Source organism: Dipodomys ordii, unplaced genomic scaffold (genome assembly GCF_000151885.1).
Source record: "Dipodomys ordii isolate 6190 unplaced genomic scaffold, Dord_2.0 Scaffold10, whole genome shotgun sequence".
Lineage (NCBI taxonomy): Eukaryota > Metazoa > Chordata > Mammalia > Rodentia > Heteromyidae > Dipodomys > Dipodomys ordii.
This window is the reverse complement of record NW_012267226.1, coordinates 10316752-10330660: the sequence shown is the minus strand read 5'-3', so window position 1 is coordinate 10330660 and position 13909 is coordinate 10316752. Positions and strand designations below refer to the sequence as shown.

Genomic DNA, 13909 nt, shown 5'->3' with positions numbered 1-13909 from the left:
TGTGGTCCCAGCAACTTAAGAGGCAGAGGTAGGAGGATCACCGTTAGAGGCCAGCCTGGGCAAAGCTAACACAAGAAAGACTCTCTATGAAAAACAAACTAAAGACAAAAGGACTAGGGGCAAGGCTCAAGTAGTAGAGCATTTGCCTAGTAAGCAGAAAGCCTTGAGTTCCATCCCCAGTACTATAACAATATAAGAGAAAGAAAGTATGCTATATTTATTTTTCGGTTTATGCATACCCAACAGCGTTAGCCAAACAGAAGGATAGAATCGCTGATGGCCTGGCTCAGTAGTCAAGTAGCTGCCTAGCAATCACAGAGCTCTGAGTTCCAACCCTAGCACTGCCCAAAGAAGAATGGGAACATGTGATTGGAAGGAAAATGGACGGAACTCTCGATCATGTTACGTGAAAGAAGTCAGACTCAGAAACTGACATTTTATGTTTTCTGACATATGCAGAATGTAAACAAAGAATTTTAATGATGATTGTTTGAGAATAGAAGAGGGACTAATAAGGGGAGGAAGAGACCAGGAAGAGGGGAGTGAAGAGTGAAGGAGGATGGATTCAAACAAGGCACAGCATATGTATGTACAGAAATTACACAGAGAAAATAACCTACACAATTAATAGGGATTAAATAATACTTTTTAAAACTCTGCTTTTTAAGAGTTGTAGCCTACAGTTGCCAGAAAATTTCCTTTCCTTCCCAAATGGAAGTCAGAAGATCCCTGTGGAAAGCCGGACCCTCCCTTTCAGAACATAAAGGGTGTTCCAGGAATTAGGATCCAAAACCTTTGAGGAATGAAATAACTCAATAACTTTTTTTCTTTCCAGTCCTGGGACTTGAACTCTGGATCTAGGCACTGTCCCTGGGCTCCTTTTGCTCAAGGCTAGTGCTTTGCCACTTGAGCCACAGTGCCACTTGTGGCTTTTTCTTTTCTTTTTCTTTTTTCGTTGGTCGTGGGTTTGAACTCTGTGCCTAGGCGCTGTCCCTCAGCCCTTCAGCTCAAGGCGAGTACTGTACTGCTTGAGCCACAGCGCCATTTCTGGTTTTCTAGTGGTTTATTGGAGATAAGAGTCTCACGGACTTTCCTGCCCGGGCTGGCTTTGAACCGTGATCCTCAGATCTCAGCCTCCTGAGTAGCTAGGATTACAGGCATGAGCCACCAGCGCCCAGCCACTTGTGGCTTTTTCTGTGATTCATTGGAGCTAAGAGTTTCACAGACTGGCTTCGAACAGTGATTCTCAGATCTCAGCCTCACGAATTGCTAGGATGACAGGTGTGAGCCACTGGAGACTAGCTAATTCAGTGACTTTTGTCAGACAATTCTCTGACCAGAATATTTCATTATGGAAACTGCCCAGGAATCCTCTATGTGTGGTTATTATTTATTATATTTTAAATTACAGCTTCTTTTGTAAAGCATTTGTGGTCTTATAAATGTGCCAGCACAGCCTAATCCATCCCATTTTCGTCTAGACTTGGGGTTTGGCTCCCAGCCAGAACAGCAGACCCAGACTCTGGAATCTGATATAGGCTTAGATGGCATTTCAATGAGCCTCTCCAGGAGAGAAGACAGCAGGGAGGCAGAGGTTGGGAGTGAAGACATTTCCAAATCTTGAGATTACCAAGTAAGAAGAGTAGCTCGAGGCCGAGAGGAAGGCCTTGCAAATCAATTGGTAGTGTTGGGAAAATATTTTAACCAGAAGGGATTTTCCTGGACATTATGCTGTATCGGCAAGCCGTTGCAGTAGTTTTCATGACAGCAGTTGAAGATAATTTTCTGCCACCTAGAGATGTACACATATTCCATGCATCTATCTGGGCAGCCCAGGATGGAATATTTGTACTCGTATTCTGTAGAGGAGTAAGAGAGAGGCCTCAGATTAGATCAGTGATAGAGACAGTGTCTAAACTGCCCTTCCCTTCCCTTCCCTCCCCTCCCCTCCCCTTCCCTCCCCTTCCCTGCCCTGCCCTGCCCTTCCCTTCCCTTCCCCTTCCCTTCCCTCCCCTCCCCTCCTCTTCCCTCCCCTCTCATTCTCTGAAGAAGAGCTTGAGACTTGAAAACCCTTCCACAAAAGCAGGTCTCCCAAGGCAGCTCACCCTGTACCCCACACATGCATTTATAGCATATAGAACTTAAACCATTGAATATCAAATGTGGGTAGGAATTTGGAGGGTACTTATTAAAACCAAATTCTTTTTTATTTTATCCCTAACCTTGAGTGCAAAAGCCAAACAAGAGTGTAAGGCCTTGAGTTCAAGCCTGGCAAACTGACACACCAATTTTTCTTTTTTAATGTTTAAGTCCATGAAAATGCTAGCTATTCTATTTGATCATTCCACATTGTATTGTGTGCATTTGTTACATGTGCCTGCATAACTTGATACAATCAAAATAATAAGTAATGCTTTTTTGTGTGTTGTTGGTCATGGGGCTTGAACTCTGGACTTGGGCACTGTCCCTCAGCTCTTCAGCTCAAGGCAAGTGCTCTACCACTTGAGCCACAGTGCCACTTCTAGTTTTCTGGTGATTTATTAGAGATATGAGTCTCACAGACTTTCCTGTCTGGACTGGCTTTGAACCATAATCCTCAGATCTCAGCCTCCTGAGTAGCTAGGATTACAGACATGAGCCACCAGCACTGGGCTAAATAATACTTTTTTTTTTTAATGTACAAGCTGGGTGCTGGTGACTCATATTTGTAATTCTAACTACCTAGTAGGCTGAGGTCTGAGGATTGAAGTTCCAAGCCAGCGCAGGCAGGAAAAGTCCATGAGACTTTTGTCTGCAATTAATCAGCAAAAAGCTGAATGTGGAGGTGTGGCTCAAGTGGTAGAGCACTCTAGCTTTGAGTGAAAAAAATCCAGGCAAAACATGCCAGGCTTTGAGTTCACACATCCGTGCTGGCATGCGCACACACACATGCACACATACAAATAATAAAAGAGTTCTGGACTCAAAAGTAAAAACCAAATAGTTGTACAGACGAGAATTTGGCTAAGTGAACGCCAAAGCTCATGGGATGACAAACTTCTGATTTCAAATCCAGTGCTGTTTTTCTCCCTAGGCCATCTCCCTTCACTCCCTTCTTCCGGTCTCCTTACCTCCAGTCATATGCTGCATATACACCTCCTTAGACTGGCATGCGAAGTCAGGGTATCTGGCTTCACAGCGACTTAGATTCTTTTTGCATCTCTTTCTAACAAATTCATCACAGGAGGTGCACATGATAGAATGCTGCGGAGGATCTGGATATGAGGTCAGGAGCATAGAGTAAGAACAGGGCAGACCAGCCAGTGGGAAGCCGATGCGAGAGTTGCTGATAGAGGTGTTTGACTGGAGGCTGGGACCCTGGACCGCAGAGGCATCCCTAGACATACTGCTGGGCCATCTGGAGTCCATTTATTCTAGGTCTATCTCCCAAACAAGCCCAGGTTTCTGGGGAATGTGTTTTTAGAACTCTTAGGATTTCTTGGAAACGTTGTCCTCTCTCTATAGGCTCAGCCTGTAGCTGTGATTTCTAAAGGGGCTGCCAATGTGGACTTTTCATTGCTTGTAGGGCTGGGCAAGGAGGAGAGCGGAACGAGGGTCCAATAGAGACAAGGATTGATGATCTCTCTTCTGCTTTTTTTCTTTGAATCAAGATTCAGGCCTTAATTAGGGAAAATGGCCCTACTATTCTCCTATAAACCCATTTCTAGATTGCCCCCCCCCGCATTATTCTCTATTACCTTTCTCATCAAGAACCCTCCTGATAACGCTCTGGAGCCTAGAACTGGAGTTTGGTGGAGTCGTTATTAGACAGATGGGTCCCCAGGAAGAGCTCCCGTGGCAAAAAGCATCTGTGTGCCAGCTAGAGGCTCAGGGACATGGCTTCTACAAGCATTGCTCCCACTGTCCTTCTTAACGGGTACATTCCTTCCAGATCCCATTGTCCTAATCCACTTTTGCTTCTCAGCCACAGAACTCACCTTCCATGTGTGGCTGACACAAAACCAGGAGGACTCCTGGGAGCATCAAGAACAGGAGCCGGTCCATGCAGGCGGGGAAGATACAAAGGAAAGGAGTGATGAGGCCAGCTATTGAGATCTAGGAAGGGTTCAGCAATGGTGCACTGGCCTGGATGCCAGGTGGTGATGAAGCTGAAGTTTCTTCCCTAGTTTCCAGTTCTGTGAATAATGTTCTTCTGAGCTGCAAATGGTAAAGTCAGTCTGCTAGTATTAAGAAGCCCTACCTCTTACCCACAGGAGAGTGGGTGTTCTGCTTCCTCTCCCTGGCCCACAGCTCTCCCAGAGCCTCTAATCAAGGGCTTAATTAATAATAGGAAAGAGATCTGAGGATCCCCATTTGAAGCCAGCCCAGGCAGAAAGGCCCGAGAGACTCTAATCTCTAACACACCAAAAGCTGGAAGTGTGGCTGGAGCTGTGGCTCATTTGGTAGAATGCTACCTTTGAGCAAAAAAGCTTAGGGACAATGCGCAGGTCCTGAGTTCAAGTCCCAGGACCAGCACACTCATGCACACGCGCGTGCGGGCGCGCGCGCGCACACACACACACACACACAGAGGAAAGAATAAATTTCACTAGAAGAGTAGATAAGCAAATAAGACTTAAGAATCAAACATTGCCCCAAATGATAGGAATTACATTCCCATCAATAATTTTAATGAATTTTAATGATCCAAATTATCCAGTTAAAAGACACAGACTGGTACATTCATTGGATTAAAAAAAATAAGACTAGCAACTGTTTGTTGCCTACTAGAAATACACCTCACTGGCAAAGACAAATACAGGTTTAAAGTGAAGAGTTGTTAAAAATGTATTCCAAGCAAATGGAGCCCAAAACAACTAGGGTAGCTAAACTCACACCTAGAAAAAATAGGCTTTAAATAAACATTAGTCATAGGAGACAAAGGCCAATTTCATATTGGCAAGGAGAAGGATTCATAACAATGGAAAACATATGTATATATACCAAGCATTGGCATATCCAATTTCATAAAACAAATAATACCGTTGGACATAAAATCATAGATCCCAACACAATGTTAGTGAGTGACTTCAATACTCTACTCTCACCGACAGATAGATCATCCAGATGAAAATCAACAAAGAAACTTCAGAATTAAATGATCCTCTAGATCAAATGGAATTAAAAAGTCTATTCTACCCAACAGTCATTAATATACATTCTTCCTGGAAGTTCATAGAACTTTCTGCAAAATAGCTGACATTTTTGGACATAAGTTAAATTTTAATGAACATTTAAAAATTAAAGTAACTTTTTGTATTTTATCAGATCACAATGAAATAAAACTAGGCACCGATAGCCAGACAAAAATAGGAGGTTACATATGCAAACACATGGAGACAATATTCTTTTTCTTTCTTTCTCTCTTTCTTTCTCTCTTTCTTTCTTTCTTTCTTTCTTTCTTTCTTTCTTTCTCTTTCTTTCTTTCTCTCTTCCTTTCTTTCTTTCTTCCTTCCTTCCTTTCTCTCTTCCTTTCTCTCTTTCTCTCGTTCTCTCTCTTTCTTTCTCTCTCTCTTTCTCTCTCTCTTTCTCTCTCTCTTTCTCTCTCTCTTTCTCTCTCTTTCTTTCTTCCTTTCTTTCTTCCTTCCTTTCTCTCTTTCTCTCTCTCTTTCTCTCTCTTTCTTTCTCTCTCTCTTTCTCTCTCTCTTTCTCTCTCATTCTCTCTCTCTCTTTCTCTCTTTCTCTCTTTCTTTCTTTCTCTCTCTCTTTCTCTCTCTCTCTCTCTTTCTTTCTTTCTTTCTTTCTTCCTTTCTGGCACAGGGGGTTTGAACCTGATCAGAGCTTCATACTTGCTAGGCAGGTACTCTTACCATTGGAACCATACTTCCAGCCCTTTTATCAGTTATTTATTCATTCATTCATTTTTGTCAGTCATGGCGTTTGAACTCAGGGCCTGGGCGCTGTCCTTGAGCTGGTTTTGCTCAAGGCTTTGTTGCTTTGTGCATTTGACTTCTGTGCTGGCACTGGGGCTTGAGCTCAAAGCCTCATGCTCTCACTCAGCTTTTTCACTCAAGGCTGGTGCTCTGCCATTTGAGCCATGCTTCCACTTTTAGCTTTTTGCTAGCTAATTAACAATTAGAGCCTCATAGACTTTTCTGCCAGAGCTGGCTTCGGACTGTGATCCTTAGATCTCAGTCTTCTGAGTGGCTAGGTCACCTTTCACCTCTTAGAGATTCTGTCACCTTGACACAACTTGGGTGACCAAGCTTTCAGTAAGTGAGTCTTCCAAGGTCACATTCAATCCATACCCAAACCATAGCACTCTGGTAAAGCCATCATGGTAGCATGTTGTGAATACATCCCTATTAGAATGATGATACTGAAACATAGTAACTAATACCCTGTGGAGAGTTGGAACTTTGGTTGCACCCAAACTGAGAGTTCTCCTAAGGGTGACTTTGAAGCTGCATGTAGACTTCTGTTTGGGTGAGTCACTTTTCTGGAATGGGGGGGGGGGAGAATGTGGAAAGTTCATGAGAATCTCCCTTTCTAGGCTCCTATAGAGACATAGAGCCATGGTAGAACACTTTCCTAGCACACACAAGCCCTAGACTCCATCCTAGCTTTCTTACACAGCATGTAAAAATATATAAGCTCAGGAAACTGAGGATGTATACTTCTGTATACAACCTTTCATACCCTTCCATGCTCATCATTTGGATACATGCTTGAATCTCTGAAGTTATCAGAGCTGGTTTTCTTCCTTGAGTGCATTTCTAGCTTCTAAATGTTCTGAGGCTCTCTTTTGTCTTCTCTACCTACTTCCAAATGCTGCCAAGAGTTTGAGCTGCTTGTGAGTGCCATGTGTTCCCTCTTCTCAGCTGAACGAACTTTTCCCCTTTCATCTGCTGCCCATCTACTCTTTTATCATCAAAACCACCTCCAGTTAAGGCCCCAGGGACAGGGTATTCTGTTCCCCTGACCCCAGGCAATGGATCCTACCCTGTTCCTGCAACAATGGCCCCAATATCTAGGAATAAATCTAATACAACCTATACAACTTCTCCAGGAAGAAAAACAACGTAATTAAGAACAGTCTACCAAATGTTGCCAGGGATGTGAGGGAAAGGAACCCTATTGCAGTGTTGGTGGGAATGTAAACTAGTACAACCACTCTGGACAGCAGTCTACAGGTTCCTCAAAAAACTAAACATAAATCTTCCCTATGACCCAGCCTGGGCATCTATCCAGGACATCACAAGCCAGGATATAAAGACACTTGCACATCCATGTTCATTGCTGCACTATTCACAATAGCCAAGTTGTGGAAACAGCCCAGATGCCCTACAATAAATGAGTGGATCCAAAAAAAATGTGGTACCTATACACAATTGAATTTTACCCAGCCATTAGAGAGAATAATTTACTTCATTTGCAGGGAAATGGATGCATTAGAGAGAATAATTTACTTCATTTGCAGGGAAATGGATGGACCTAGAACAAATCATGTGAAATGAGATAAGCCACACTCAGAGAGACAAAGAGCATGTGTTTTCTCTCATTTGCAGAAGCTAGATCTAAAGTGCACCGGAACATGGTATATTGTACAGGACTCTGGGCATTCACACACAGTGAGACCACAGGAGGATATTCTTAGGGGAGGACCACAAGGGCACAATGCCTCTGTACCTCCGATCATATAAAGTAATATTTATTGAAAGAATTCCAGGAAATGGAAGCAATAGATTTTTTTCCTTCATTTTTTCTTTTTGTCTTGTTTGTTCATTCATCTATCTTTGGGAGGGTAAGGGGGGCACAGAAACAGAGGGACAAAGTGTGAACGAATGCAGCAGTGGTACTCACTAGACACTATATTTCAAATGAACTATACAACTTGTGGGTGAGGATGGGAGGGAAAAACTGGGAGAGAATGAGGAAAAGGGTGACATTGTCCAAAGAGAAATGTACTCTTTATCTGACTTCTATAACTGTAACCCCTCTGTGTATGGCCTTTATAATAACAATAAAAAGTAAAATAAGAGAGTTTCATGGATTGTCTGCCTGAGATAGATCTGAACTATGATCTTCAGACTTCAACCTCTTGAGTAGACAGTATTACAATCATGAGCCACTGGTGCCTGACTTCTGTGCATCTTTTACCTGGCTTTCCCATGATACCGTCCTCAATTTCCTAAACCAGAAAATATACATTGATTCAGTATTAATGACTGAAGATCTTTTTTTAGTCTCATTAGTTTTGACATTATTTGTGTTTTGATGTGTATTACTATGAAATTTTGCCACATGCACAGTTTGTGTAAAATACCAAGAAATTCTTTCATGCTACACCATTTATAGGCAGACTCTCCACCTAACTCTAGAGCCTTCTAAGCACTGGTAACATTTGCCACCACTATGATTGTGTCATTCTAAGAGTGGTACGTAAATGACATCATAAATTGCATTATCATTTGAGATTGAATGCTTTTCATTCAGCATTACCCCTTCCCGTAGGACCTATTGTTACATGTATCAATAGTTCATTCTTTTACATTGCTGAATAATATTCCATTGTATAGATATATGGAAGTTTATTTATGATTAGAGAGAGGCAGAGACAGACAGACAGACAGAGACAACAGACAATAGACAGAGACAGAGAGAGAGTAGTAAAGAATTTCTTTTAGCAGGTTCTTTAGGATCTTCTAAATAAATATTTATTCCATTGCTAAATATAGGTAGTTTTATCTCCTACTTTAAAAAAATTTATGTCTTTAATTTCTTATCCTTACCTGATTGCCCTTGACAGAAATTTCAGTGCAACAGTGAACAGAAATGGAAAGAATATATATCTATATCCAGGTCTAGATCTCAGAGGAAAGATTTCAATCTTCCCTTTTATTTATAGAGTCGGTTCTTCCTCAATGCCCTTAATCAAACTAGACTCTCTTCTGTCACTTCTTTGCTAAGTATTTTTATAGGGAAAGTAGTTAAATTCTTTCAGACATTTTTCTCTGTACCTATTGGGCGATTTGTGTGGCAGTTATTATCCTATCGATACAATCTAATTGTATTTTATTCTATTAATGTGACATATCTCATTGATTAAATTTTGCATACTGGATTAGCCTTTTGCTGATAAATCTTTTGTCTCCATATCTAACCCTTTTAAGAATATTTTACTGCCTGGTGCCCAGTGGTTCACGCTTATAATCCTAGCTACTCACGAGGCTGAGATCTGAGGATCGCAGGTCAAAGCCAGCCTGGGCAGGACTCTTATCTCCAATAAACCACCAGAAAACTGGAAGTGGTAATGTGGCTTAAGTGGTAGAGTGCTTGGCTTGAGCTGAAGAGCTGAGGGGCAGCGCCCAGGCCCAGAGTTCAAGCCCCACGATTGACCAAAATAATTTTTTTAACTAAGTTTGTGTTTGTTGGTATTTTACTCCAAGGAACTAACAAGACAGAAACGGCTTAAGTAAGAGTTTCAGAACAATCTTTTGGAACACAAAGGCATCACTTTAACATTCCGGAGGAAGCTATTATAAAATATCTAGTACATAAAATAATAGCTCTGCGCTACCAGGCAGTGCTCGGTGGATGAGAAGCACCCATAGGGTGGGGCCTCCACCTACTGGCGAATGTACCATGGAAAGTACTGGAAGAGTACTAAATTTCTCTTTAGCTGAGTTCATCTTAGATAGAGATCTCAGAAAAATTATATTAAGTGAAGTAAGCCAGGCTGAGAGTCAAAGGGCTCATGTTTGTTTGTTTTTCTCACTTATGTGGAAGTTAGCTCTAACTCATAAACATATATGAAAATATATACAGGGCCACATGCATTTATACACAAACAAACTGACTAAAACATGATTTGTGCAGTGGAGAATTCCAATGGTGCAACACTTTGAAACTGACATCATTTACCAAAATGAAGCAGAAACATGTTTGGGGAAGTAGGGAGCAGAAGTCAAAGGGAAGACTTTGACAGATGAATGAAGAGAGGAGAGGTGGCCTATTAGAGTCATAATAGCCAATATACATATGTGAAAAATGGAGCCAGCTAACTTGAGGGGACGGATGGGGCTGGGAGAGATGGGTAAGAACGATGGAATCAAGATACATTGTTCTCATAAACAGACCTGTTGAATTGAAATCCCTTTTTACACTAGTTAAAGATAGAAGAAGAAAGAAGGAGGAGGAAGAAGAAAGAAGAAGAAAAGAAGAGAAGAAAGAAGAAAGGAGGAGGAGGAGGAAGAAGAAGAAGAAAGAGGAGAAGTTCTCTGATTTGTGTTACAGTACATTGAAAATCCAGGAAATTTCTTTTAACCTATATGCTGTAATAGGAACAATGGATAAGTTATTGGACTTTTTACCCATGAATCTTAGGCAGACTTCCTTTGTCACTGTGATACAGCATTCCTTTGTCCTTAGCACAAGAGGAAAGGGCTGACTACGGACCTGTGGACAAAGTGAATGTCTACATATTCTCCCCAGAGGCACTTCTTGTAAGCTCTTTGTCAGATGGGAACATCTGGATACTCCCTCTGTCTTTCATATCCTTCAAGAAAGTAGCTCTCTCTGGGCACTGGTGGCTCATGTCTATAATTCTGGCTACCCAGGAGGCTGAGATCTGAGGATCCCAGTTCAAAGCCAGCCTGGGCAGGAAAGTCTATGAGACTCTTATCTCCAATAAGCCACCAGAAAACAGGAGTGGCGCTGTGGCTCAAAGGGGTAGAGCACTGGCCTTGAGCAAAAAGATCTCAGGGACGGCTCCCAGGTCCTGAGTTCAAGCTCTACAACCAACCAAAAAATAAAAAAACAACAGAGGGTAGCTCTGATTTCCTCCAGTGCTATTTGGAGCTGTGCTCTTCACTTGCCTGAGGGGAGGAAAAGTTGATCTGATCTGAACAGGCTTCAAATCCTGTGCAGTAGGGACTGTGCCTTCCCTCCCGGGTCATTAAGACCCATTGTACTGGCTTTGGAATCTAAGGTAGTGCGTTGGAACAGTACCTGCTGTTCTTCCTCTCTTTTCATTGCTTTATCACTGGGACATCTGCCACAGTGAGATATCATGACTCTCCATCAGCCTGTTCAATCAATTCAAAAAAGGTCATGATGTGAAAGTGTTTCAGGTATCAATCAAGCAGTATGTTTTTACTGAATTCCCTGTAAAAAGAACATCCATTGTAAATAATGATAAATAGAAGGTGAGTTTCCATCCAAGAATTGTTTGTTAGTTTTGTTGGTTGTGGAGCTTGAACTCAGGGCCTGGGTGCTGTCTCTGAGCTTTATTGCTCAGGGCTGGTGCTCTACCACTTTTAGCCACAATGCCACCTCTGGTTTTCTGGTAGCTAGTTAGATATGAGAGGCTTACAAACTATCCTGCCTGGGCTAGCTTTGAACTAGGATCCTCAGATCTCAGCCTCCTGAGTAGCTAGGATTACAGGCCTGAGCCAATAGCACCCAGCCAATTATGTATATGCATGTATTCTCTTAGCTTTCTTTCTTTATTCCTTTCTTTCTTTCTTTCTCTCTCTCTTTCTTTCTTTCTTTTTGTTTGTTTGTTTCTTTCTTTCTTTCTTTGTTGTTGTCTGTCGTGGGGCTTGAACTCTGGGCCTGGGTGCTGTCCCTTAGCTCTTCAGCTCAAGGCTAGTGCTTTACCACTTGAGCCACACTTCTGGCGTTTTCTGTTTATGTGGTGCTGAGGAATTGAACCCAGGGCCTCACACATGCAAGGCAAGCACTTTACCACTGAGCCACCTTCCCAGCCCTTCTCTTAGCTTTTAATGAGCACCTTAATGTAGATCACTCTAGAACTGTGCATCCAGCTCTGGTTGATCCTTGTGTCTTCTCACAGTATGCTTTGCTGCCGAGATCAGAAAACTTGACAACCAAAATCTTGAGTGGCGTGACTGGAATAAGTTAGCATTGGGACTTTCCTAGCTCACCTATCTTCCTCCAAGTAGCCAAGAAGAGAAATGACAGCATCACTTATTTCCCTAGGAGCTGAAGATGCCTTTCAAGGACATCTTCTGTGTCCCCACCCCTAACCCTTCCTGTGGAAGCCCAGCCTGCAGGTGTATAAATAGGTAATTTTGAACTTTCCTGCCCTAACCCGGTCCTCTTTCCTCTAAAATGAGCAGGTCCCTCCTGCTGAGCCTCCTCACCTTGCTCTCCTGCTTTAGGGGTGAGTTCCAAGGATTGATGGCTAGTCAGAAGTGTCCAGGATCTAGAAATGAGCCAGCAATCCATAGCTCAGAGCCTTTATGGTAACACAGATATGGTGAGCTGTTAACTCTGTGCCCTGATTTTTACCTACAATGTGTGAACTGTCCCTGACATTAAAGAAAGGCCTTTATAGGAGGAAACAGGTAGGAAACAGAGCAACTGAGAGGATTTCCCTAAAAGCTGTGAGATGGGGGATGGAAAATGAGATCTTCAGACAATGTATCATTTTTTTTTGTCATTTCAACAGTCCTGTCTGGGTCATTTGCAGAGAAAGAGAGTTCAGGTAAGTAGAAATGGATGCAAGACAGGAATGGGAGGAAGGTGGTTTAGGGTGGGTAACAGGAACCTAACTCTTAACAGCCACCGGACAGGGTATGTTTATGATGGGAAGGAAAGAAGGAGGAGGTAGAATGTTGACTTTACAGGCACCAACCATCCAAAACTAAAGTGTAGCAATCAGGAGTCTCAGACGAATGTCTCCCTTGTCAGGTCCCAGGTAAGAACAACTACAGAAGGTCAATTGGATAGAAAAGAGTTGAGTTGTTAAGTGTGCCTTTCTCCTCTTCCTTCTGGCCTGTGTTACATCCCACAGGGATGGGAGTCTGAGAAGCTCTAAAAAGATGAAGAGAGCTAGAAAGAAAGACGGGGTGGACAGCATCTTGAGTGGGTGACTAAGCTTTGAAAAGACAGCGCGAGCCTTGGCTTGTTCTGGCTCCAGGCTGAGTAGAGAATAAGCCCCGAGGAGGGGAATGACAGAAGCACTGGGCAGGAGGTACATCTAAGACAAATTTGCAGATGACTTTTCCCTCCCTCTTCTTTGCCAGCACAGACATTCAAGTAGCCATTGACAAACATGATTCTGGTGAGTACACACAGCTTCTGGTGAGTACACACAACCCAGCACCTCACAATGGAGGTTTCTATTCTTTCTCCTCGACCTTTCTTTCCCTGCTCACCTTTCAAGATAAAACCCTTAAGACCTTAAACTCCAGCCCCTCTCTTGCTTTAGCCCATTTCGATAGGGGAGAGTGTTCACAGTTTATGGTAAAAGCATGCAACGCCATGCAAAGTTCAAAATCGGAAGGGGGGATGGGTCCTTTCAAGGTCATGCCATCTTTCACTTCTATGCCCTCTTTCTGTGTCCAAGAGAGGCACCTTATTCAGTGTAGGATGTGTCACCTTATGTTCCCTGGTGAAAAGTGCTCCAGAGGAAGAGGAGTCTGCACAGCCACAGCAGAAGAGGCCTGTGCAATTGGGATGCTGTACAAAGGTATGTTGTAGGGTGGGGAAAAGAAAGACAAGGTGGGGGGGGGAATCCAAGAGGCCCCATGGGCCACTGCAATGGGGGGAGAGGTTGACTCTGGCTACTACCAGCAGGTTTATGTCTAGGATGACTGATATCTTTGGCCCTCATCCTGTGCCCTCATGACAAAAACAGATGGCGGGGCCCTGGTGGCTCATTCTTGACATCCTAGTCACTCAGGAGGCTGAGATTTGAGGCTCATGGTTTGGTGCCAGCCTGGGCAAGAAAGTCTGTGTGATACTCCTATCTTCAATTAATCAGCAAAAGTGGATCTGTAGCTCAAATGGTAGAACGCCAGCTTTGAGTAAAAAAGCTAAGGAATAGAGCTCAATCCCTGAGTTCAAGCCCCAGTACTGGCATACACACACACACACACACACACACACACACACACACACA

At 42.9% G+C, this 13909-nt stretch overlaps 2 protein-coding genes across 2 annotated transcripts in view; one reads left to right on the top strand and one right to left on the bottom strand.

Moving 5' to 3' along the window:
• Positions 1–1674: 1674 nt before the first annotated feature.
• Positions 1675–4044, bottom strand: LOC105980577 (prostate and testis expressed protein 4-like). The gene is made up of 3 exons (XM_013009463.1): positions 3978–4044; positions 3111–3254; positions 1675–1859 (listed from the first exon to the last, which is right to left on the bottom strand). Exons 1-3 carry the CDS (start codon positions 4042–4044, stop codon positions 1675–1677), a joined length of 396 nt encoding a protein of 131 aa, XP_012864917.1.
• Positions 4045–12114: 8070 nt separating this feature from the next.
• Pate1 (prostate and testis expressed 1) overlaps positions 12115–13909 on the top strand; it is a 2529-nt gene continuing 734 nt past the window's right edge. Inside the window, exons 1-2 of the mRNA XM_013009462.1 lie at positions 12115–12166; positions 13355–13477. Coding sequence (XP_012864916.1) covers positions 12115–12166; positions 13355–13477 — 175 coding nt within the window. The remainder of the gene's footprint in view (positions 12167–13354; positions 13478–13909) is intronic.